Source organism: Eptesicus fuscus, chromosome 18 (assembly GCF_027574615.1).
Source record: "Eptesicus fuscus isolate TK198812 chromosome 18, DD_ASM_mEF_20220401, whole genome shotgun sequence".
NCBI classification, from domain to species: Eukaryota; Metazoa; Chordata; class Mammalia; order Chiroptera; family Vespertilionidae; genus Eptesicus; species Eptesicus fuscus.
The window spans coordinates 25,555,837-25,582,993 of NC_072490.1; the positions used below are offsets into that span (position 1 = coordinate 25,555,837).

Here is a 27,157-nt window from a genome sequence, read left to right on the forward strand (position 1 = left end):
ATCTGCTGTTTCTTTTGGGTCTCACCTCATCAGTGTGCATAGTGGCGGAAATTATAAAGAAAGTTGAGAGGAGCAGGGAAAAGATTCAGAAGCATGTTAGTTCAACATCGTCGTCTTTTCTTGAAGTATGATGCATATTGCATTCTTTTATTTTTGCAAACTAGGAATTGCAGTTTGAGGATCATTTAGAAGGGCAAATTCAAGAGGATAATGAAGATTTGAGAACTTTTTAACTTTTCATTGACTAAAAATAAGCATTAATGCTAAAGACTTGATTGAAGACTTTAACCTGCTGACAGTCCCAAATGAAATTATGTAACTTTGATAACACATTCCTTGATTTAAATTGGCTTTTGAGATTGAGGGGAACTTTATAAAGCATATGGGCATTTATTTAATAAAAAAAAAAAGGTGAAACCTAAACCACTTAAAGAGGTCTAATAATACAAATACACTGTCTATCTTAGATAGATATAAATATTTTTTTTTTAATTTTTAAATATTGTACTATTTATGGTGGTGGGGCTTTCTTACTAATACACAAATAAATTTAATCATTTCAAAGGCATTCTATTCGGTTTAGAAGTTGATTCCCAGGAGTGCCATATTTCAGCTACTGTATTTCCTTTTTTCTGCAATGTAAGCAGCTCAGATACCTTGTGTTACCATTTTTGTATCTCACGTTTTTTTGCACAGGATGTGACCACTGTCAGATCACTGTCCTTTTCTTTCTTTTTGTGACTGAAAAGCCTATACTGCAATTTGAAGTAAATGTTTGCTTTTCATAGTAAATATAAATGGTTGCTTATTTTCCCCCAGCTATGAGTCTTTGGTATATCAAAATTAATATAGGGCTATCAATGGCATTCTAGTTAGATTAGTCGTGTGTATAGTTAACAGTCAAAGATTCAAAAATATTTAAGACCGATTGAGCTTAAATTTACAAAAAATTAACATGTAATGCCTTCTTTTAGAGTTAAATATAAATATACACTTTATCAGATACTATTTTGTCATCCCCTAAATATAAATTCAAGTACCATACCTGAATAACTGAATTTATTTTTATTTTTAATGTCCTTTTAAGTATCTTTCTTAGGAAGTTTAGAGTTTTATACTTAAGAATTAAAAAGCCTTAAGACCAAACAGGTGGTTTCAGAACCAGGGTCTGTATGGAAGGTTCCATGCTGGCCTGGCTCTTCATGTATCTGCAGCCTGTCAGGCCTGCAGCCCAGCCCTGTTCCTTCTCCTACTTATTCCTGACTTCTTTCTTTTTACTGGGTGTGCTAGAGAAATTGATAGACTTGCTCTTGTATTGCCATCAGTTTTTAGGATAGTTTGATGAGGTGTAGGTAATTTATTTAGAATGTATGACAAATTTGGGTCAGACATTCAAAATTACAAATCCATTTCCCTGTTGACTTCCTTTCTGAAACAAATGGCTCTTAAATATGGTGTTTAATTCTTCCTGAAGCGAGTGAGTTTCATATTTTATAATTATTATTTATTTTCTAAACTTTTAGGATAAACCAGTGTAGTTTTTTATCACCAATATTAAACTGCGAATGTTAACACTAAAATATTGTTATTAATAATAGGGAAAATATTCCTTGTTAGTGAAACAGTTGAGTATAAGGAGCTGAGACGTTTGCAGTTTAGTCTGCTTTACCCTTTAAGGCTCAGTAGTCCAAAAGAAAAAGGAAAAAAAGACTCAATAGTCAGATCTCCTTAGCTAGAACAAGAAAGCCATTGTCTAATCAGCTTTATTTTTAGTGACATGATGTCTCACTCCTAAATTTTATAATGACTTTTCTTATTTGTTATAAAGACTTGAAATATATATTGAGTGCACATTAGTCTTTTGCTTTGGCATTGTAGGTTCAGAGTATGATTCGTATGAAATAAATATGCCTGTTCTTTTGTTTGGTTTTTGAACAACAACAAAAAAATGATTTCATAAGTTAATGACCTTGCAGTTGGGATTGTTAATATTAAAAACATATGGTGTTTAAGATAACAGAAATTAGGCAGTACTCATACTACATAGAATCTGTAATTTAAAGAGAACTGAAATGTGCAGTACAGATCCACTATATGCAGGTTTCAGTTTTCCATAGTGCAACAACAAATTAGAATATTTGTATATATATCTTCAATAGTATATTGTCCAAATTAGCATGGGTAATTTAAATGCTTTAGTATCTAAATTTTTATTTTTTAACCTCAATTTTCAGTCCTAGGACTTGCTAGAGTTCCTAATAATACTAAATTACTTGATATTTTGCTGTTAGACTACCTCATGATGTTATTTGGCCCCAAAGTGATTAAACATCAGGGAAGTAGAGAAAGGAATTGAAATAACTCATAGTTCTTAGATGATTAAAACTGGCTGCAAAGAAACAAGGCTTAGTGTGTTCTCTAAGGTTTTACTAGTTCATAATCCAGAGAGGAAACAGAAAGAAACCAGGCAACCTAAGCCTCTCGCCACCCCCTCAGCATACAGACTTTATTTAATAGCTGTGACCACACTCAACAGGATAAAACACATTTTTTTTTACCTTTCATACTTATGCAAGGTACATCTTTTACATTGGTAGTCTTTCTGAAATCACTTTAAATTTTTATCTCTTTTATGTAGGACATAAAGGGAGTATTGGTCACACTTAAAATAGTTTCTCAATGAAATGAATTGGTAGCAAACAATAATAAATATCTTATCTAAGAACCTTAATTAACTTTACCTTGCTTTCTGCCTTTGTCATTTGGCAATTCATGAGCATTTTACTTCCACATATGACTCACCCAAAAACTTTAGTAGCTGGAGTGCACTAGGAATAGGAAGGTGATGGCATCCGTGCCCTTGTGTGGCTCATGGACACGCTTAGCAGGGGATATAACTGTTACCAAGCTGTTTCATGAAAGATAGTAATGCACATTTATTTTAAATATATATATATATATAACATTAAAATGAATCTAGCACACATTTTACTGGCAGTTTACCTTGACATTGGCATTTTGAGATCTTTGAAATGCCTTTTTAGACTAAGCTGCAATCCAAACAGTAGCTGATTTGCATACTAAAATGTGATGTGGGTAAATAGTAATCCTAATGGGTAAGTGACCGGACAGACATACCATCCTGATAATTAGGTGTCCTTGAGCTCAGTTAGCACTTGATATGGTTATTGACTCTCATAGGACAGCCTTATTTGGGATTTTGGTTTTTAGAGTTGGTTATTGTTAACAATTGGATAATGATTAACCAGTCCTTGATATTAATCTATATATGTAAAAGCCTAAGTGACCATTATGCCCAGCTGACAGACAACCTGACAATCGGCCGGTAACTATGATGCGCACTGACCACCAGGGGGAAGACGCTCAACGCAGGAGCTTCCCCCTGGTGGTCAGTGCTCTCCCACAGCCAACCTCCCGCGGTCCCTCCCCTGGCCGGCTGGCCCCGTTCAGCCCTGATTGCTGGTGGGACTCCGGCCTCTAGTGTGGATATAATAGTTTGAAAATATTGTTGTAGGTTTAGATTTAAAGAAATAAGAGGTAGTTTCTTGCCTTTAGGAAGTCCTCAATCTTAACACATTATGGACAGATCATAAGAATTCTCATGTTTTCTGTTCTAAGGCTTGTGGCCAATCACGAGACTTTTTTAAAGAGATATTAGCTTGTAAGAACATGTAATAAATAACTTAAAAATGCAGTGGGTATTTAATTTTAAAGCGTGCCTTTAACATTGATGTAAAACATTTTTTGTACTCGTTCAATAGAAAATTACCTGGCCACTGAGTAAAGCTAGCAATAAAACTACTGGTCTGCAATGTGTTAACTCTGGAGAACAAAATGAAATACTTCCAATACAATGGTAAATGCTGACCCAAATGCTTTAGTAGCCAAAGGAGAGAAGTAACTTCACTGGAGGAAGTTCCCACATTTCCCAGAACTAGTGGCATCTGAGTCAGGCCTTAAGTGGGAATCTCCAGCCAAGAAGCAGCAGGATATTGTGACCAATGGCAGAGCCTCTGCAGGGTGTTGGTGGGAACCACAAGGAATTGGGCTGCTCAGGCATGAAATATGTAATGTGAGGCTTAGACAGCTAGACAGGAGCCTTGTGGTAAAATAAAAGACTTGTAACATGCTAGAGGATTTCAAGAGTGTGATATGAGTAGATTTTTGTCTTGTAACATGATGATGGAAGCACAGAGGGTTGATTATAAAAACAAAACTAGGAGACTGACTAGAATACTGTAGAAGCTTAAGGGGTTGAGCTGTGGCAGTCACTATGGAGAGAAAGTCATAAAATATCTATCTTCTAAGAGATAGCATTGACCTGACCAGACAGAAAAGGAAAAGGTGGAAGGTACTCCAGTTTCTGGCTCTCAGCCTTCAGTGGGACACAGGTCAATTTGAAATGTGATTTTTATGGTGTCCTTGAGATTTGCCAAGGGACATGTTAGATGAGGTCTCTAGAACAGAATGAATTAAAGCTATGACTGACTAATAATGTAGTAGGAAAATAATTTCATGTTAGAAGCATCTCCCCTCCCCCCCCTCGTAAAAGTAAAGCAGTAAATGAATATAAACTTGGCTTTGACAGAATAAGGTATTTTTTGAAAGTAGAAGAATCAGCAGTTATGTAAAGTCAGGCTCCTTTGTTATAGAGTTTTCATAATGAATCTGTTATTAAGGTACCTCACAGACCACCTGTGGCCCGCAGACCACTGATTGGCGACCGCTGCTCCAAAGGTTTCCTTAAACCTGCAGTCGCCAACCTTTTGGACCTCATGGACCACCAGTGGTCCACTAGTTGGCGACCACTGAACTAGAACACACTGATAACATTTTTGTCATGTTTGCAGTAAGACACTTTCTTAAGAGGTGAGAAAATATATACAACAAAGAACTGTATAGCTTGGACTGAAATTTGCTGTGGATGGAAACCCAATAAGTGACTAGCATTAACATTAGAAAACTAGAAGCCCGTTGCACGAAGTTTCGTGCAAAAGACCTTCCTTCACCTGGCTGCTGGCACCAGTTTTCCGCCAGCACCAGTTTTCCTCTGCCAGCGTGATCGGCCACCCCGAGTTCCTCCACCGGCGGCGCTGGAGGAACTCAGGGTGGCTGATAGCTCTGGCCGGAGGCGCTCCGATCAGCGGGTGGCCAGAGGAAAACTGGTGCTGGCGGAAAACTGGTGCCAGCAGCCACGCAATCAGCCACCCCGAGTTCCACCACCAGCGCCTTCCGCTGGCCCCATGGGTCCTCTGCCAGCCCAATTGGCCACCCCGAGTCCCGCCCCCAGCCTCCCAACGGCCCAATCGTGGGCATAGCGGAGTGATGGTAATTTGCATATTACCATTTTATTAGGTAGGATAGCTACTTGCTCCAAACAAGTTATTTATGGTAGGAAAGTAGAAATCTTTTATTTATTTATTTCCATTTTACTCATAATTCTTCCTTGGATCTTTTAGCCTCATATGCCACACAGTGTGCCAGCACAGTCCACTTACTGGTCTTTTTGGACACTATTCCTTAAATTTAAAATCCTTTTTCCTTGCCTCAATTTTGAGGATCAGAATTTTTACCTGTTTTTCAAAGACCAGCTGAAGAGGCAACCTGGATGGCCTTTCCAGATTGCGGTAAAGGCGTGTGTGTGTGTGTGTGTGTGTGTGTATGTGTGTGTATGTGTGTGTGTAGTACAGTTTCTTGTAAATACTGTTAAGCATAAATGCAGCCATAAGTTTGGATATAAAATTGTGGGATTTTATTTTTTAGAAAGCATTAAAAATTTAAGTCCAAGCCACTTCATTGATAAATCTAGGCAGAAATTTGATCTTTTTTTATTCAAAATAAATTTAAGTGGTGAAATTTGGGGAGAGAAGTGAAAAATATTTGAGCTATTATTTTTTTGGTTGCCATTTGTTGATTTTTAATTTTAATTGAATTTATTGGGGTGATACTGTTTAATAAGATTATATAAGTTTCAAGTGTACAGTTCTATAATACATCATCTGTATATTGTATTGTGTTGAGCAATTAGTTTTGATCCTTATATGGTTTTTCTAATCTAAACATACCAACGTTCCTGTGTACACATGAGCATAGTTCCCTGTATTGTACAGCCGTTCCAGGTAGCAGTGTTCATGTGCAGATTACTGTATACACTTGACTTTGCCATTTCTTTTCCTTTTTGCTCAAGTCTAGTCAAATTGACAAATATCCTGGCAAAGTCCACATTTCTGTGGTGGCCCCATTGCTGATCTGCCTGGCAGAACTGCCTTTCAGATCTAAATCAAGGTTGCCTTACCACCGTTATTTCTTCAGCAATATTGCATTGTTCTGTTTAGTAACCCTCTGAGTAGAAACCGCATCTCACAGTATTAACAATACACAGTGCTGGAAATTGGGCACATTTTTCTACATGAGCCTAGAGGTCCATTTTTGGGTTCTGAGTATTGCCAGCTTTTGAATTCTAAACAAAATATGCTTTTTAAAACAGTTTATAAAAAAAAAAATGCATATCCACTCAGCTCTATTCGAAGTAATTTTCTACTCAGGCCTTCCGATGCTAAGTATACTGAAGTCCACATTAGTTGAGAAGTGACAGTTTGGTGCCATCTTATGGTCATAAAGAAAATACTGTAATGCCTTGACCATTTGCTCTTTTTCATGAAGTCTGCCTCTTAGAAGCATAGTATAAAAGAACTTACGCGAATCTTAGAAAATATTATCCTTGGAGTGATATATAGCAGCCCTCCCCGCCAAATAAGTGATTATAGAAAATATAGGCTTGATAGGAAAGATATGATAAACCTTACATTTAAGCATTATTAGATCAGTTTTATGGAGTTAAAAATAAGTATGTTTTTATGTTCTATTCTCACATTCATCCATATCATTGCAAGATAGAATTTGCACTAGAATTTGTAAGTGTCTACATGGAGTAGATCTGGTGGCTCATGAATTAGCTAGAGGTGTTACAAGTTAGGGAAACAATTTATTTATTTTCTCACTTGAGGCCCGGTGCACAGATTAGTGCACCAGTGGGGTCCCTTGGCCTGGCCTATGGGGATCGGGCCAAAACCAGCTCCCTGACATCCTCCAAGGGGTCCTGGATTATGAGAGGGCACAGGCTAGGTCGAGGGACTCCACTGGTGCAAAATTGGGGCCAGGGAGGGACCCCAGGAGGGCTCCATGGCATGTTCGGCCCATCTCGCCCAGTCCTGATTGGCCGGACCCCAGCAGCAAGCTAACCTACCGGTCAGAGTATCTGCCCCCTGGTGGTCAGTGCATGTCATAGCAACTGGTCGAATGGTTGAATGAACGGTCGGACACAACATATTAGGCTTTTATTATATAGGATTACCTCCCTAACTCACCCCTATGGGGCTATTGAATTTAGTTTTGAGGTTCACAAAGTATAGTATGCAGGCCAACTATGCTGTTGGATTTGTAAAATTTTCTTGAAACAGCTATACACATTTATTTACCTACTAAAGGCCCAGTGCACGAAATTGGTGTACAGGTAGGGTCCTTAGGCCTGGCCGACAATCAGGGCCGATCTGTGGGGTGACCAGCAGGGCAATTGGGGGGGTCCCCGCTGGCACCCACCTTGGCTTGTCTGGGACCTGTGGGCTGGGGGCAGCTCCTGTGTTGAGCGCCTGCCCCCTGGTGGTCAGTGCACATCATACTGGTCAGTGTGCATCACAGTGGTTAGTGCAGTTGTTCTGCCCTTTGGTTGATTTGCACGTTAGGCTTTTATTATATAGGACTAGAGGCCCAGTGTACGAAATTGTGCACTCAGCAGGGGGCGGGGGGGTTCCCTCAGCCCAGCCTGTGTCCTCTCGCAGTCTAGGAGCCCTCAGGGGATGTACAGCTGATGGGGAGTGGGCCTAAGCCATCAGTTGGACATCCTTAGCGCTGCCGCGGAGGCAGGAGAGGCTCCTGCAGAGGTGGGAGAGGCTCCCGCCACCGCTGCGTGCTTGCCAGCTGTGAGCCTGGCTTCTGGCGCACTGACCACCAGGGGGCAGCTCCTGCATTGAGCGTCTGCCCCCTGGTGGTCAGTACGTGTCATAGTGACTGGTCATTCTGCCGTTTGGTCAATTTGCTTATTAGTCTTTTATTATATAGGATTGTTTATCACTGCTTGCATGTTATAATATCACTGCTTGCATGTTGAGGTGTTGCAACAGAGACCATATGGACCGACTGCACCTAAAACAATTTACTTTCTGGCACTTTACAGAAAAGGTTGCCTACTCATGTATTCAAAAAGAGGAAAATAGACCTATGCATTGCATCCCAGTGGACCAGAAAGGAGGTGGCATCAATTTCATCTCTCTTCCAATCTCCCAACAGGATGCTCTCTTTGGGATGGATGCACTTGATACCAGACTTGGTATCAGTGATTCCTCTGCGTATCCAAAAAGGCTCCTATGTGGAGAAAGTCAGAGTCTCAGCCTGTTCTCAGAACATCTTGCTTAGGGAAGACAAAATTTTGTAGTAGGAGAAACCAAAATATCCTATCAGCCAAGTCTTAGTGAAAAATGCAATCTCTAATTTATTTTCCAGGAATAGAACATTCTAAACCCGTGGTCGGCAAACTGCGGCTCCCAAGCCACATGCGGCTCTTTGTCCCCTTGAGTGTGGCTCTTCCACAAAATACCACGGCCTGGGCGAGTCTATTTTGAAGAAGTGGCATTAGAAGAAGTTTAAGTTTAAAAAATTTGGCTCTCAAAAGAAATTTCAATCGTTGTACTGTTGATATTTGGCTCTGTTGACTAATGAGTTTGCCGACCACTGTTCTAAACCAAATCATATTTGCCTCGTATTTTCATATTTCTAAGGTAAAGTTATGACAGTATTTCTTAGTGAATTTCTCTTATAGTCCACCCTTTTCCTGCTCACATCCCTTAATTGCTTTAAAAAATACATTATGGTTATAGGGTCAGTTTCATTAGTTTGTCTTTAAAAACAACTTGCATAAATATGGGAGCTTGAAGGGCTACAGTACTTTGTTTTGGAAACTTGGGTTTGTAGTTGTCACCATTCCCAGATTTCAAAACCAAAGGTACCCCACCCACCATTTTACCTCTTGTTTTCCATAGTTTCCTGGGACAAGACAAGGGAATGTCAAAAGCTTGCTTTCTTTATGCCATCCTTTCTTGAGGCTTCAATTATTACAGGCATTTCTGACTATAATAGTACAGCATACTTATTGGAGATATTTGTAAATAGAGAAGAGGAAAACATTTCATAATCTCAATCTCCAAAGCTAGGCTCCAGGCATATATCCAGCTGCTCAGCAGATGACTTCACTTAGGCGCCTAGAAGGTAATGTCTTAACATATCCACAGCAGAAACCCTGATTCTCCCACTTTTGAACTATGCCCCATCCCACACGAATGAATGATAGCTGGACAGGAAATTTGAAAACAGAGGGTTCCTGCCAGTATTTTATTTTATTTTATTTTTTATTTTTTTTAAATTTCTTTATTGATTAAGGTATCACATATTTGTCCTCATCCCCCCCATCCCCATCCCACACCCCTGTTGTCCTTAACCGCTGGATAGGCTCATATACTTGCACACAAGTCCTTTGGTTGATCTCTCCCCTTTACCCCCACCCTACCCTATCCTCCCTCTGAGGCCCGACAGTCTGATCCATGCCTCCTTGTTTCTGGGTCTGTTCTTGTTCATCAGTCTATGTTGTTCATTATTTCCCCTAGATGAGTGAGATCATGTGCTATTAGAAATACACTTATAAGAACCGAAAATGAGACAAGCAATAATGGTTATGGTGACAGGCAAATGAATCAGTCTGTAGTGAGTTTCTTTCTGGGCCAATAGTTCTTTTGAGACCCAATTTCAGTGTCCAACAGTTCCTTATGTGTACATGTCATCACTGACATTACAGTTCTGGATGGTGGACAAATAATGAAGACATAACGATGCTGATTGCCATAGCAATTTTAGCAGTAATTTATAGGAGTTCTCACTGGCACATCTACAAACCCCATTTTTAAGAATAATGTTAATATGTATTTACTCAAAATAATGTTTCCACATAAGAGCAAGTTTACCTGCTAACAGGTAGATTAATCCACTGATAATCCCTCCTCTATCATGAAAGTAATTACTCTGTATTAATGCTAGCAAGCATTGAGACACTGTAGACATAATGTTTTTCCTGCCCACATTCCTTGATTAATTCCTCTGTAATGTATAACACATGTGAACCCCATACAGAGGAAGATATGGGGATAGTAATGCCTAGATGGATACATGGCAGTTTTTAAAAAACCAGCACTTCAGTTAATCCTCCAGAAGGCACTATACTGTATGTAACAGTGCTCCTGGGACGTTTTCCTAATCTTGTATGGTAGCTAACATGATAGCATAATTTTTCACAGAGAAATGACTCAGACTCATAAATGATCAAATATTCCATATTGATATATTTTGATTGGCTTTTTATCCCCTAAAACATTTCCTATGTTTTTCCTGATTCTGATGACAATAGGTTATATTGTACACAGAAATCAAGTATCTCCAAAGTAGTAATGAGGAAATCGATTCTTAAACACATATACATGTATATGTGTGTGTGTGTGTGTGTGTGTGTATAAAGTTTTGTTGGAACACAGCACACATTTATACATAAATACATAGAGAAACACACATACATAAATAAATAAATAGTGAAAGGTTTAGTCTTTTTAACCAGACATCTAAATGTTATCAAGACTTATGCATTGCAACATGTTCATGTAAAATTCTTTTTCTCTCCCTGAAAACTGAATCTAGTGAAACTAGCTAGAAATACTTTTCTGTTTATATATAGCCTCATCTGTTTCCCATTTTAACAGACTGGTATATCGCCTGGTGCACTCATGCTTCTCAATTTTTATTTACTTATTTACTAGAGGCCTGATGCACGAAGATTTGTGCAAGAATGGCCTTCCTTCCCCTGGCTGCTGGCACCGCCTTTGATCTGGCTGGAGCCGCCATTTTGCTTGGGCCCAGAGCCACCTTTCTGCCTTCCCATGCTGCCCAGAGCAGCTGGGACGGGGCGGAATACAAGTTCGGCACCTGCATATGCAAATTAATCTACCATCTTTGTTGGTTTAATTGCATACTCACTCCTGATTGGCTGTTGGGCGTCACGAAGGTACAGTCAATTTGCATCTTACTCTTTTATTAGTGTAGATTTTTTAAAAATATATTTTGTTGATTTTTTACAGAGAGGAAGGGAGAGGGATAGAGAACTAGAAACATCGATGAGAGAGAAACTTTGATCAGCTGCCTCTTGCACACCTACTGGGGATGTGCCCACAACTAAGGTACATGCCCTTGACCGGAATTGAACCTGGGACCCTTCAGTCCACAGGCCGACGCTCTATCCACTGAGCCAAACCAGTCAGGGCTTGATTTTTATTTATTTATTTTGTTTTGTTTATCTTCACCCGAGGATATTTTTCCATTGATTTTTTTAGAGTGGAAGGGAGGGGAGAGACAGAGAGAAACATTAATGTGAGAGAAACAAATTGATTGGCTGCCTTCTGCACACATCCCTCACCTTGGCTGAGGATCAAGCCTGCAACCCAAGTATGCGCCCTTGACTAGAATCAAACCCAAGACCCTTCAGTTTGCAGCCCAATGCTCTATCCACTAAGCCAAGCTGGCTAGGGCACCTCTCAATTTTAAAATCTCTTTCTTTTGCATACGGTTCTCATCTTAGAAGTTTTATAGCTAGATGGGCTTGAATTTTAACATTATTCATAACTGAAAAGAAATGCCAAAGCTACTTGTCCTGTATGGCTAATACATTTGTTGCAGAAAGTGGGAGGCATCTTTTTAATATATCGGTCCAACATATACCCCACAACACCTTGCGAAAAGCACTAAGGACACTATGGAGTAGGTACTAGTGAGAGTTTGTCCTTTTCTCCTGCCTGGTCTTGGGGGTGACTACATTGCAGGTGCTGCCCTGGGTTCATGTTGTGCCAGCCAAACAGCATGTGCTAGAGGGGGGCACCCAGTGAACTCTGGAAACCTAAGGGGGAAAACTGGGTTTGGCCTCCTTAGGATTATTCTTTAGGGCCAGGAAATAACCCTGGCAGTTGCAGGAAGAGGACATTTCCAAGAAGTGATAAGATCTGCTCTTAGTTTTTTCCTATCTTTAAATACATCCAGGGATTTTTCAAATTGGGTTTTAAAGCACTGCAGCAAATGCCTTGACAAGACAAAAGGGCAGGAAGGGCACAAGGCCTCACATAGGCACAGCTCATTTGGTCTTTTTTCATTCTTTTCTGAGGTTGAGCTTGGCTGCCTATTCACATTCTCTTGGCACCTCTGCACTTGGCAGTGTGGCTTCAGCCTAACAGCTCTGCTGAAACTGCTCAACATTCTCATGTTCCGGTCCTCATCTTAGCCAGAGTTGATAGTGTTGACCTCCTTTGCATTTGCAAAATTCTATTAGCTCTGGAACCTCTGGTGCCTTGATTTTTCAGCTCAGCGCTCTCACTTTTCCCAGATCCCTTGCTTTGCTCTTGGTTTTCATGGATGGATGTAAAAATCATTTATTGCATGTTTTTAGTACCAGGCACTGTGCTATGTAACTTAAAGGTACATGTCATTTTATCCATAGGTAATCATTTGAACTATTCTGATCCCATATTACAGATAGGGTAACAGGCATAATCATGGATTCATTTGTGCAAACAGGAGAAAAAGACAATTCTAGCATCTTTCTAGCTACAGAAATTAATTACAATTTCTAAAGTTGTAATTAATTTTGAATTCTTTTTCTGTTGGTCAATTATCATGAAAGGCCTTTAAAATTTATATTTACACTAGAGGCCCAGTGCACGAAATGTGTGCACGGGTAGGGTCCCTAGTGGCTGTCAGCTGGGCCTGCCCTCCCCGGCTGCCAGCTGCTGGCTGGGACCTTTTTTCGTTCTGCACCTCCCCCTGGTGGTTAGTGCACGTCATAGAGAGCAACCGAACACCTGGTTGGTCGAAATCCCAAGGGGACACCTTGCATATTAGTTATATATATGTGTGTATGTGTATGTGTACACACACACACACACACACACACACACACACACACACACACACGAGGCCCAGTGCATGATTGAATCATGCACGTGTAGGGTCCCCTACACGCTTTCGCTTTTCGCGGTGGACCTGGGTGCCTGTCCGCTGGTGCACCAGGCCTTTCAGAAGCCTCAGGCGCGGCGGAGGCTTCTGAAAGGCCTGGTGCCGGGGCAGACAGGCACCCAGCTCCCACGCTTTTGATGGTCCGCGGCTGCTGAGGGCGCCTCTCAACGGCCGCTGAGGGGCCCTGCCGTTGAGAGGCGCAGCTGGGTGTCTGCGGCAGGCCCCCTCAGTGGCCGCGGATCTGGCCGTTGAGAGGCACAGGGGGCGGGAGTCCCACCCCCTGCGCCTCTCAACAGCAGGGTAGCCCCCCTCAGTGGCAGCGGATCCGTGCCTCTCAATGGCCAGATAGGCCACCCCAAGTCCCGCCCCCCAGCCTCCCGCCGCCCAATCGTGGGCGTAGCGGAGTGATGGTAATTTACATGTTACTCTATTATTAGATAGGATATATATATATATATATATATATATATATATATATATAGAGAGAGAGAGAGAGAGAGAGAGAGAGAGAGAGAGATTAAAAACTTCCTTACTAAGGACCCCTATGCACTCTTCCTAAAATAGTAATAATAGATTCTGTTATTGCTGCATATTTTCTTTTTAGTGTTTCCTCCTTCTCTAGACCAGGATGCTTGTTTTTTATTTTGTTGGGGCTGTTTGGATTTCAACCTCTGCTGTAAAACCTGGAGTATATCTAAAGTACTCATCAACCCTGCCATAGTCTCATTTACTAAGTACTTCGAGGTATATAGTTTTGTGTTTGGCTTCCACTATACAACCTCTATTCAACAGGGGAGAGAGAGAAGGGTGTTAAAGCAGAGGTTCAGTCGCCAGGACACCATCATTAACATGGCTTCAACGAATGCATCTGAACACGAGAAGTACAAATATGCTTTCAAATATATGTAAGGAATACAGAAGTTTCTTAACACATTTAGCACCCTTGTCAGTCACTATACTTTCCGTCCGGAAGACAAAACAGGCTGGGCGCTTAACGTGTTAAATCAGGTTGTATTTATTAAAAGCAGAATACAAAATACCTTGGAATTCAGAGATTACCTATTGTAATGTTTATCCCCTAACAGGTTAGTTCTAAAGAAAAAAGTTAATCATTTCAAGGCAGATAACAGAAAAATTTTAAGTAAGAATAATACATCTGGTTGCAGATTGAATTTATTCAAACTTTGAGGCCTCAGTATGTTCCTCCATGTTTTCAACCATTAATAGCCCAAACCGATTGCTGCTCTCATACCACCATCTGTTGTCTGAGAGGGTTCCTACTTTGTTCTTTGACCGGCTGGCACCTTGTTTCTTTTGCCTTTTCTTTTTAGAATTTGATTTACCCTTTGGAAGGAATAATTCAGCAGGGGCATATGACCTTGTGGCATTGAATAGGTGTTCATAAAGTTGCTTTGCCTCAGGACACATGCTCAGAAGACTTTCTACAGAGGTTGATGTTAGCAGGTGTCGGCATAGTCCATGCACCAGGCTTCCACTATACAACCTATTCAATAGGGGAGAGAGGGAAGGGTGTTAAAGCGGAGGTTCAGTCGCTGGGACACCATCATTATGTCATTTTATCTTTATGTCATTATTGCTTCAACGAATGCATCTGAAAACACTGAGAGCTCTTCTACAAAATCATTACTAAAATTACTTAAGAATAATCTGTTCCCTGAAGGAAGGAACTGAGTTGTTATTAAAAAGATTACGTCTTGGCTCATGGTATTTTTAACATCACATTCAATGATGGATGCTTGCTGGTTCTACAACAAGACCAAAGTTGAGCAGGCCTCTTAACACTTCAAAGAAAAGGAATTAAAAATGCCTTTGATAAACCAAACAGGTAGTCTGTTGAAATAAGAGGAAATTTAATGGCATCATTTGCAAGGTCATTATTCACCTTGGACTAAAAACCTACTTCATAAATATAAGATGGGATTAACTGGAAGCCACAATTTTAATATGTAACTTATTACTAGTGTTGATCAACTGGTACCTTAGCAGTTGATGTAGAACCATCATTGAATCGGTGTAAAATCATTTAAAAAACCTTAGTGCTGAGATGCAAGAACAGCCCTGTACTGAAATCACAAAGAGAACTGTTTGGTCTTATTTATCCTGTTTTGTTTTGTTTTTTTTTAAATGGATTTCTGGTAACAAGAGAGGATCCAGTCAAGAATGACCTAAATTATTAAAGGCCAGAATTAAAGTATCCATAGGTCTAAGGCCATTAATCTTACTTGGTAAAGGGTTCTAGGGTTAGCTCACATATGAGGCCCAGAAATATATTAACACTGTTCACTGCTAGGAACCTTTTCACTGTGAAACATTTAAAGTCACATCAGCATATTTTGCATGCCTCTATATATCACTCTATAGTCAATAAATATTTGCATACTTACAATATGCTAGATATGGGGACAACAGTACATAAAATAGACAAGTCCCTTCCCTCATAGAGTTTACATTCAAGTGGAGAGAAACAAAGTTTATATATAATCTCAATTTCATTTTCTAACCATCTCCCTTTTATCTTTTTCGATTCTAGTAAGTACCTCCTGGATAGACAATCACCAGGATGTCTAACCCATTGATCCTACCACTTTTTCACTGGCCCACACACTGCTATCATTTCTTTCTTACTCAGCTTAAACTCCATAATCAGACATTATACTCACTTCCTGGCATACAGGCTGCTTCTTCCTTCACACTTGCCTGGCAAAGAAAAGCCCGAGATAAAGTCCATTTAAGCATCTAATAGTCATCTCACTAGAATAAAACCTCCAAAACAGCAGAGATTTTTTTTTTTTTTATGTTTTGGTCATTATAACAAAGACCAGAGTAGGCATTTAATGAATATTTGAATGAACGAGTGAACAATACGCCAAGTGGTAAGAAATGCAATTATGAAATACTACAAGAGTAATAGGACTAGAGTGACTGGAAGTAGTAATATTTTAGTAGGATGGTCAGAAAAAGTTTTTATAAAGTGACATTTGAACAAACTTTAAAAAAAATGGAACAAATTACATCCAACCAACAACTGCCTCTTTTTATTACTTTTACTTTGGAACTAATTTTCTTTGGGAATATAGAAATAATTTAATATTTTTCTTGTTTCCAACTCTTTAGCTGTCATAGTGTTCCAAGAGCAATTATCCTAAGATTAATTTTTAAACATAACTTCTTTGCTTTAAATGTAAATAAAAGTTATTTGCTTCTGTGTGCAGCCATCTGAACTAGTTTCCCTTGGTGCTCACCGAGTTAGGTCTGGCTCTGGGAGAGGCGTGGACAGCAGCTGATTAAGATACATCCCCATCAGCAGACAGCTCTGCCACTGACAGAAGATGTGAGCTGTGTCTAAATCCAGTCTCGGGCTCGGCTGCGTCTGCTCCTTCACTCTTTGGAACTCTTCATACAACATCTTAGCACCATCCTTCCGCAGATCTTCTTTATCTAGATAAGGAAACAACCCAAGGGCAGTAGTTCCTAAAATACTGTGTAAGTTTCTCCATATATATATAAAACTTCAAATTACATAAAGAAAAAATTGGTTTAAATAACCAAAGTGTTTTTCTTTTCTGGCTCTTTACTATTTTAACGTCAATATAAAAGCCTTGCTGTATAAACTGAAATATTATACTGAAATGCCTTTTTAATGACAATCTAACTTTATTCAACCCCAAATTATTTTTCCCCCTAAAATAATCTCTTCCACCGGTCTACCACTTGACCTTAAATATATCTGCATCAAACTCTCCAAACCCTAAATTTGTCTCCGAAAAACATAAATTACTATTAAATGTCATTCTCTTTATTGCTCTCTTCTACCAAACTTCCTTTCATGGAGACCTCCATGCTATAGTGCACGTAAACAGACAGCCCATGTGTTCAAAGCACGTTTTAACTTCTGTTTGTGGGAGGAAAACCAAGTAAGACTCATGGAGAATGTGGCAGATCATCACTTCTTCACACACAGAGGACAAGGGCAAGGAACAGCCACCCTGGGAAAGAATAACGCTGTCTGTATTCCTCATAGAAGCTATGCCCTTCCGCAGTTTTGTTTGAGCAGGGGCGCGCAACATGACATGCGGACCAACTTGAAGGTGATAGAAAAGAGGCCCACCTTTTACCAATTAGCGAGCAGCAAGGCACTGAGCCTGCCTGGGCGCCAGGTCCACAATTCCTAAAAGAAAAGAAACAGACCCTTGACATGCCCCTTCGGTTGGACTCGGGTAGAAACTCAATAGGCTCGTGCACTGGGAATTTTCATAAACTAATTATTATTCAATGAGAGGAAATACCCTAAACTTGTGTCTTAACCATTAGTGGGCCTTATTTGTTCTGCATTAAGTTGGCTGTCACAAAACAACAGTCCCTTTCTGGCAGCTTCTCTCACTTTTGGGCTTCCTTGGAGTCTATGCTGGTCCATTATTTCATTTAACTTATTTTAAAAAGTAAATTTCAGAGTAGCATTAGCCAGTAGAGCTTTGCGCCATGATGGAAAGGCTCTATATCTGCGGAGTCCTCTAGCGACGTGTGGCTACTGAGCACTTGAAATGTGGCTAGTGGCTATCCTATTAGATGGATGACGGCATTAGGCCTCACCTTCTCCATGACGCCATTGCTGTTCTAGAGGGTGTTAACTATTACACATGTTTACGGGAAGTGTTACAGCATTCATAATCTTTAAAGAGAGTAATTCCATTCGAGAATTGAAGTGTTCCAATGCATCAACATTTATTCCACCTGATATTGAAACACAGATGAAATTGCCTCAAAGTATATTTCTCCAATAGAAAGAGAAGTTACTACTTCCACCATCACTACTTACATACCAAAGGAACCTTGCAGTGGAGAAAAGAGAAAGTAAAAAAACAGCACAAGCATGAATGTTGAGTTTCACCAATGAGCAATTTTAAATACGTTTCTAGTGCTGATGTTGCTGTTGCATTGCTGATAGGGACAGGAAGGAATACAAAAGGTGGAACACAAAATGCAACTGATGTATTACCCTGTCACACTTCATAGGTTACAGGATTAGGTGGTAACAGTACATCTTCCCTGCTGTGAAGTCAAGCCCTTCAGCACTGAGCCTGATTCATGGAAGTGCTCAAAAGCATTTATCAATGAATGGGTAATATACTGGCACCTCCATTTCTAAGTTCTGACATAACTGATAGGAATAGATAATATAGGATTTAAAAAAAAACTTTGTTATATGTAAGTAACATGGAAAAATAGACTTATGGAATTTCCAGATACCTACCAGGGCTGTTGATTATGGCATGCAAGGGCCCCAGCAGCATCCCCAGCAGCAAGGCTTGTAGATGATGTAGTTTTGCCTTGACCTCCAAGTGCTGCAACCAGTAGCAACTGACAGCAATGGGCAACTTCAAAGAAGTAGGGATTGGGTCCAGGATGGCCTGTTTCACCTTTAACGTTTCTAAAAGAAGTGTCTGCCGTCTAGCTGAGGAGAGCTGAAAAATATATACCAAACACACTGCAAGTTACTTGGGGAATGTCTCTCCCCACTACCCCCTTAGTATGAAGAGACGTTAATGCAAATGAAATTGCTGTGTTAGTTTCTTATCTTCCTGTGTAAAAAAAAAATCAGCCAGTCACACTCAAAGCATTTAGAACATTAGTAAGGTGCTTAATAAATATGGTTGAATGAATGAATGTACTCCACGACACAGCCCTTGCTCACGTCATTCCATCCTCCAAGTAGTCTGACTGAGCATCTTCAGTGCACATGTTACTAGGGAAGCTTGTTAAAAATCCAATCCTCAGACCCACCCCCTAAATTTTGACTCAGTAAATCTGAGGGAGCCTAGGAATCTTCATTTTAACTATTCAGCTTTGAGAAACAATGATCTATACTTAACCAATCCCTTACTTGGCAGTGAATATTTAGGCTCCACCTTCTCCATGACACCATTACCAATCACCTCCGGAAGAAACTTTGATTACGTGCACCCTTGTGGCATATAATAATATACAGTTTTCTGTTTGTTTGGGTCCGCTCTCATATCCCTACCCAGATGAATGTGTTTGTGTTCTACACAGATTGTCCTAGGGGGGCTACTTGTAGGTAAGAGGTATATTCAAGGGAAATAGGAATATTTAAGGAACACCCGCCTTGTGCGTGCAGTAAGACACCACACTCACTTTTCCTCGATGTTTTAGAGTGCGCACTTCAAATAAAAGGAAGTGAACAGCTATGAGGGCTTCTGGCTACTTGTTGAAATAATTTTAATGAATTTTAAGCTTAAGAACCTTAAGCTTTCACAGATGAGGAAATTAAGACTATTAAGAGGACACCTTCAGGGAGACTTTACAATCAAACTTTAAGAGAAAAACAGTTGCATTCCTAGTGTCTGCATGCAGCCAGAAAAGGATTTCTTTCTTACCTTTCTGAAAGCATGAGAGAGTCTGACACATTTCTCAGCACCCAACACCTAATTAGTAGTCAATAAGTGTGTTGACAGCTGAGAATAAGATGGTAAACTGAAATAAAACACTTCATAATTGACAAAATAGTCTCATCATCAATGCATGACAGCATTACATCAATGATTTATAAGTACTAGTTTTAATAATTTAATACTGTGATAAAAAATTTTAAATTATAAATAGGTAAAGTGCTTTACAGTATAATCAACCCTCCCCTCCCCCATGGGAAGTAGCATTAACTACTTAAATTTCAAGTGAAACAAAAACTATTCTTTATAATCTCTTAAACTGGTAGAAAAACACACCAACTTAAGACTAAGAAAATACATGAATTATTTACTGACTTATAATGCTTAAATTACTGAATTCTCTAGCCAAGTTACAACTTGTGATCAATGCAGAGTCTGAGCTTGACTTCAAAGATGTTCTGTCCCTCACTAACGCTACGGCCTTGGACAAGTTTCTGAGCTTTTCTATAGTCAGTCTGATCCACTGTAAAATGGGCATTATAGCGAGTGACACAAAATGTCCCATGGAACCCACCAGTCCTTGGCCCCTTCCAAAAGGAAAACAACTCTGCGTACAGCCCGTAATTCTGGTTGGGTTTTATCCCATGTGACAACTCCCATGGGGATGGACAGCACAAGCCTGCAGAAGAAGCTGCCACACAGGCAGGGATGCCCAGAGAGGCTGGTCGTGACACTGCCTTACTGCCCAAGAATGACCCACTTCCATTTCTCCTTACGATTATCCATTTGTTGGTTAGCTGGAGTGGTGCTCTGTCCACTGCAATTAACATATCCCAAATGGGGATGCTATCCTATGTGCTTACTGTGGGAATTAAATGAGACTATAAAGTTTCTATTACAACAGTTGGCACAAAGCAGATAAAGTATCATTACCACATCATGTTATGAAAAACAGATTCTACCACAAAGTTCCTATACTTGTACCTGCATTTGTCTCTGGAATCACATTTGCACCTGATACTGTTTAGAATTATTGTGGGCTAATGAGAGCTAGCATTGAGCTGAATACAGAATTGGTTAGCTTATGCCAAGGGGAAGCCAAATGATATCACTGCATAGAGAGGGAACTAAAATTTCACCTTACTTTGCATACAGTTAAGTGATGAGAAGAACACTTGTCATCTCCACGTAGCAAGGCATATAATCAGCCTCCAACACTCACTAACTCAACTGGATTTTCCATGTGGGAAAAAATGTCCTGATCCCTATATCATACTATATGGAAACAAATCAATTCTAGGTAGATTGTCGATCTAAATATGAAAGGCAAAGAAAATATTTTCATGACCTTAAGTCAAAAAAGTAATAACCATAGATAATAAAAATTTAAATTTGTCTATATTAAGAAGTTCTGTTCGCCGAAACCGGTTTGGCTCAGTGGATAGAGAGTCGGCCTGCGGACTCAAGGGTCCCAGGTTCGATTCCGGTCAAGGGCATGTACCTTGGTTGCGGGCACATCCCCAGTAGGGGGTGTGCAAGAGGCAGCTGATCGATGTTTCTCTCTCATCTATGTTTCTAACTCTCTATCCTTCTCTCTTCCTCTCTGCAAAAAATCAATAAAATATATTTAAAAAAAAAAAGTTCTGTTCATCAAAACATACTAAAGTTAAAAGACAATCCACAGAATGGGAAAGGCTGTTCACAATACATGCTATTTAACGAAGGACACACACACACACACACACACACACACACACACACACACACATATATTTATATAGAAAAATGGCCTAAAGACTTTGAACATAAACTTATATAATAGAATGTCCAAATGGCCAATGAACACATGAAAAGGTGCTCAAATAAGTCATCAGAAAAATGCAAATTAACACCCCTAAAATTGGCTAAAATGATGCCACTACACAACAACCAAAATAGCTAAAAGGATAGAAAAATACCAGGTATCAGCAAGGGTGTAAAGGGAGAGGAACTCTTTACAAGACCACTTGACATCTATCTTCCAAGCTGAACATATGTGTATCCTATAACTCAGCAATTCCACTCCTAGTTATGCAACAGAAATGTGTTCATATTTTCACTAAAAGACGTGCACTGAGATGTTCATAACACTATTCATAATAGCCCAAACTGCAAACTACCCAAATGTCCATCAGCTAAAAGGTGGAAAAAACTATTTTGGTATATTCCTAAGTTGTAAAAATATACAGCAATGAGAAATGAATTTTCTGCAACTACTCACAATGATAGGAATAAATCTCACAAACACCACGTTGAATGCAAGAAGCCAGGTGAAAGAATTCATACTGTAGGATTTCATTTTTATGAAGTATAAAAGCAGTCAAAACTCTTAAATGTTAAGAGGTCAGGATAGTGATTACAGGGGGAACGGAGGAGGGTGACCAGAACCAGACATGAGGGAAAGCTTCTGGGGTGCTGATAGTCTTCCTCTGGGTGTTCTTTACATGGAAGTGTGCTGTTGGTTTGAAAATTCATCAAGCTGTACCACTTTCTGAGCACTGTACCGTATGTGCAAACTCAGGAAGGGATTAATTGTAAAGAGGCAAGAGGAGTGATGGATACATTCCTTATTTTAATTGCAGGATGGATTCACAGATATAAACATACATCACAACTCATAAAAGTACACACTGAAACTCTGGGCACTTCATTGTACATCAATTATTTCTCAACAAAGCCATAAATTTAAAAAAAAAAACAAAAACAAAAAAAACTCCACCATAGCACCATTTTTGTTATGAGTAGAGATGTAATTTCAACAAAATATCCTTCAGGATGTTGCTAATTTCAATTTTATTGGTGTGGGTAAAATGTTAATAAATCCTTTCTGTTTGGAATTTGACCTATGTTCAAGTTTCTAGTTCTGTAACCCTGGAAATGTGGCGAAGTAGCTGTGTTACTTAGCATGATAAAAATGACTTGTAAAACTGCATCTAGACTTGAACTATAAATAAACTCTAAACACCAGATGGGGATACCACATCTTGGGGCTTCCCTGAGCACAGACACTTGTAATTAACCTTGTATTTTGCAGGGACCTCAGAAGGGATGTCTACGGAATTGTTACAAGAAAGGGTGGATCCTGTGGGGAAGAAGGTCAATGAGACCTTTTCTTTCTTTCATTGAGATAATTAATGTCATAAAATTCACCCTTTTCAAGTGGCTTTTAAATATTTATCAACTTGGGCAACAATCACTAATTCTAGAACATTTCATCTACCAAAAAAGAAACCCTGTGTTCCATTGGGAGTCATTCACCATGGCCAAAAAGGCTCTCATACCTACCTGATGAGAATCTTGTTTCCTCCTGCCTGAGCTGTCAATAATGGGAGGCTGTGTAAGGCAGGGGTTGGCACTATTGACACTGTTGTAGGGGACTGTCCTGTGTATTATAAGAAATCTGATGATGCCACTACACAACAACCAAAATAGCTAAAAGGATAGAAAAATACCAGGTATCAGCGAGGATGTAAAGGGAGAACTCTTTACAAGACCACTTGACATATATCTTAGCACCATTTTTGTTATGAGTAGAGATGTAATTTCAACAAAATATCCTTCAGAATGTTGCTAATTTCAATTTTATTGGTGTGGGTAAAATGTTAATAAATCCTTTCTGTTTGGAATTGGACCTATGTTCAAGTTTTTCTAGTTTTGTAACCCTGGAAATGTGGCGAAGTAGCTGTGTTACTTAGCATGATAAAAAATGACTTGTAAAACTGAAAGTCATCATGGGGCTTCCCTGAGTATAGTGACTTGTAATTAACCTTGTATTTTGTAAGTTGTAAGTAACCTTGTATTATCAATGCCTTCAGGCACACTTTCTTTTGTAGCTCAGAATTTTTTTCCTATTCCTTTTTTTTTTTGCTAGCCACATAACCCCATTGTATGGATAGTTAAGTAACAACAAAGTAGTACTGATAATTACAGAGATAACACAGACCACGGAAGTACAGTGAAATGGCATATTTGGCGCTAAAGATCTAGGTGTGAGTCCTGGCACTGATACTCCCTGGCTGAGGTATTACATAGTTACCATGGTGAGCTCTGGTTTTCTCAGCTATGAAATGGGTACAATATGGCAACCAACCTCAGTTTGTTACATTAAGAGTGGTAATCTACATGAAAGCACTTTGAAACCTGTAAAATGCTTTACAAAAATTCCATTAGTATTACACTCACCTCAGTCAATTTGCTTAAGTCAGAATGATCCTTGGGCAGGTCTACTGCATCAACAATCGATATTTTAATGTTTTTATTAATCCTTTCCACTTCGCTGAAAGCTAGAGGCCGAGGAGGCGATGCATTCAAGGACACGCTTCCCAGCGGTGCCGAAACATTCGAAAGAAGCCCATAAATGACTTGCCGGATGGGCAGAGATATTCTGTGGGCATTTGGCTGCTGCATGTTTTCCACTTGTGTGTGGAGAAAGGTCCGTCTCAGCACCAAAGCATCGCTGATGAAAGGAGATAGCTGACCTTTGGCCAAAGCCACTAGGACCCATTCTGGCAAACCCAGACTCAAGGCCTCCGGACAGACGTACGTCCCACACTGGAAGAAGTCCTGCAGCTTCACCTGGGACGGCTGGTATTCTTCCATGGAACAACAGAGAAGTTCCTGAACATTTTCTCGATCCTTTTTTGGGAGATATTTCAGAACATTATCTAGTGCTTCGGTGGGGCCAGCAAAACGAGACAACCAAGTCAGAAGGCCCAGAATTCGGTGGTGTCTCCTCCCCTTAGCACTGGCAGCGCCAAGAGGAAGACGGACCTGACTTAAGAATGTGTCCACGATGGGCAGATTAATGTGGTCGTTTCCGCACAGCACCGCAAAGAGAGGCAGTAGAGCTTTGTTCATATGGCTGAAGTAGTGGCAGAGTGCGTCAAGAGAAAAGCATTTGGCGGGGATATAATGGCCCTGTGTGCCCTTAACAGTGTTCACGTTTCTCCACTGAAAGCTATTCAATGGGCAAAACCCAGTTTTCAGGTCAAAAATGCAAAAGTCACTATCCGATGATAACACAGGGCAATTCCAATGATTAGCCAGTGTCATAATGTCCCGATCCGCTTCTGAAAAGCACTGGACAAAATGTACCCGCAGCTTGATCAAAACTTGTATGAACACTTCCCGGGTGAGAAGGGGACACACACACCCACTCCCACCAACAGAAAGGGAATGGGCCGTCTGGATCTTCTCTCTAGCTCGTTCCTTCAAAGTTGTAAGCTTTTTATCTGAAATGTCACATCCTCCATCTAATACAACATATGGACATATATTACAAGAAAACAGTGATTCGAAGAATTTTTGTACAACATCTGCAAAAGAATCATAGTCCCCTCCATACCGGAGCTCCAAGTGTGAGTTGAAGCAAAGCCGGTGGAAGAGAGCATAGCCATCAATGATAATTTTTGTGTCTCGCAACTTCAAATCAGTGAAGAACTCATTACTATGATCTTCCACAAAACTCATTAGTCCTCGGATGCCCATGATGACTGTCTGAAGAATTTCCTGTTTAAGACAATAGAACACACTTTCAATCGATCCTGGTTACAGGGGAACATGCCATTGTTTTCAGCACCAGCAAATGATATAGAGAACTCTCTAAATCCAACATATTAGGTGTCAGCATCTCAATTCTTATCTAGATCCTCAAGTGAGACCAACTAGCTGAGTGCTTTTTCATTCTTTTATTTTGCTTTTCCCTTGTGTTACAAGGCATAGAGTCCATAGTTTCGTGGTGTTTGATCTTTGGATACCAACGCTGATGATTCTAAGGAAACATCAATTAAAGTCCACTATTGCCACACTATATAGAACTGTGGATTTTGATATTGAGATATGAAATAGTCACCATCTCACGACACAGAATACTGTTTTGTGGGTTCAAAGTAAAAAGTCCTAAGCCATAAAAATTATATACGTCTCAATCTCATAATAAATCAGAAAGCATTGGGATTCAGTTAATTAAAGTGTGTAGGGTCAATGATATGGCTCTTTTCTTGAAAATCAGACTGGAAACTTCTTTCAGGCATTGGCTCAAGGCATCTAACTGTCCAGCTTTACCCCAACCAGAGACTTTTCTCATCTTGTCTTTGCATATCTGGTCCAGTTACCAACAATATCCTTCAGTATCTGGCTAACTTAAGTCACAGAATCAGTTTTCCCTTTGGCTTTAGGTTCCAAAATGATTCAGCATGGTACTGTTACGAAATCGTGAGATTTATTGTCAAACATGGAAAATTTTTTGCATTAATTTTTATTTTTAAATATATTGCATTAAGCCTGGCCAGTGTTGCTCAGTGGTTGGAGCGTTGGAATGCACACCAAAGGGTCGTGGGTTCGATTCCAGGACAAGGACACCTACCTGGGTTGCTGGTTGGATTCGTAGCCCTGGTCAGGGCGTGTGCGGGAGACAACCAATCTATGTGTCTTTCTGATATGGGTTTTTCTTTCTTTCTCCCCCTCCCTCCCTCTCTTCCACTCTAAAAAAAAAAAAAATCAATGGAGCCCTAACCAGTTTGGCTTAGTGGACAGAGCGTTGGCCTGCAGACTGAAGGGTCCCAGATTCGATTCTGGTCAAGGGCATGTACCTTGGTTGCAGGCACATCCCCAGTGGGGAGTGTGCAGGAGGCAGCTGATCGATGTTTCTCTCTCATCGATGTTTCTAACTCTCTATCCCTCTCCCTTCCTCTCTGTAAAAAAATCAATGAAATAAAAAATCAATGGAAAAAATATCTTCTCTAAAAATAAATAAAGATATTGTATTGAAATGTATCTTGATTACAGAGTTTTGGGGCATCCCCTTGCATTCTGCATCTGACTCTCTTCCACTCTAAAAAAAATCAATGGAACAAATATCCTCTCGTGAGAAGTAACAAAAACATAAAGATATTGTATTAAAATTTATCTTGATTACAGTTTTGGGGCATCCCCTTGCATTCTGCATCTGACTCACTTCACCTGTATCCTACTTATTTCTTTAGAAGTCTGTCGTGTAAAGCTTATGCCAGCAGAGATCCCTGTCAACTCATCCCGAGCTAATGACGGGACCTTGCACAGGTGTCCAGCAAATGCGCGCTGGACAGGAGAAAACGCACAAGTGGTTTGATCTAAGTCCTCCAACAGGCCTTCCCACACCGCGCCACCCAGGTGCTCACGACCCGCCAGCGGGACCTACAGCAGAGCCCACCAGTCACGTCCCCCCCGCCCTCGATTACCCCCCTCACCGCTACGACCAGCCCCGCATTAAACGCCCAAGGGCCAGGCAAGGACCGGCAGCCAAAGCCCCGCACCTGCGAGCGGGGACCGGACGTCTCCGGGTGTACGTCACTGGGGAGCACGGGTCCTTGGAGCCAGCAGCGCCGGACTGCGCAGGGGGGCAGGCGCTGGACGCGAGGTCCCTGAGGAAGGCCGGCCAGTCCGCTCCGAAGCGGCCGCTGTCAGGTGAGAGCAGCGGGACCCGCGGAGCCGGCCGCCCTTCCCCGCCCTTCCCCGCCCACTGGAGTTCGAGCACACTT

At 40.4% G+C, this 27,157-nt stretch overlaps 2 protein-coding genes across 8 annotated transcripts in view; one reads left to right on the forward strand and one right to left on the reverse strand.

The window, feature by feature from the left end:
* ATP2C1 (ATPase secretory pathway Ca2+ transporting 1) overlaps positions 1–16,510 on the forward strand; it is a 105,350-nt gene extending 88,840 nt beyond the window's left edge. For 4 of the 5 annotated variants that reach the window (XM_054729549.1, XM_054729546.1, XM_054729548.1 and 1 more), the window contains 3 exons: positions 1–125; positions 10,935–11,179; positions 16,445–16,510. In XM_054729549.1, the coding sequence (XP_054585524.1) occupies positions 1–125; positions 10,935–11,117 (308 nt within the window). In that variant the 3' untranslated portion in view covers positions 11,118–11,179; positions 16,445–16,510. Of the gene's footprint in view, positions 569–10,934; positions 11,180–16,444 lie in introns of those variants that run through there. The other variant, XM_028129276.2, reaches the window with a different exon arrangement.
* Positions 65–27,125, reverse strand: ASTE1 (asteroid homolog 1). Of its 3 annotated transcripts, XM_054729551.1 has the most exons (6): positions 26,933–27,125; positions 23,823–25,148; positions 18,446–18,656; positions 16,437–16,632; positions 15,855–15,891; positions 14,617–14,677 (listed from the first exon to the last, which is right to left on the reverse strand). In XM_054729551.1, exons 2-5 carry the CDS (start codon positions 25,125–25,127, stop codon positions 15,882–15,884), a joined length of 1,722 nt encoding a protein of 573 aa, XP_054585526.1. In that variant the 5' UTR covers positions 25,128–25,148; positions 26,933–27,125; the 3' UTR covers positions 14,617–14,677; positions 15,855–15,881. The 3 variants fall into 3 exon arrangements, with proteins under 3 accessions (XP_054585525.1, XP_027985089.2, XP_054585526.1); XM_054729550.1 differs by lacking the exons at positions 14,617–14,677; positions 15,855–15,891 and adding an exon at positions 65–125 and having other exon boundaries at positions 16,445–16,632; XM_028129288.2 differs by lacking the exon at positions 15,855–15,891 and having other exon boundaries at positions 14,173–14,677.
* Between the last annotated feature and the right edge of the window lie 32 nt (positions 27,126–27,157).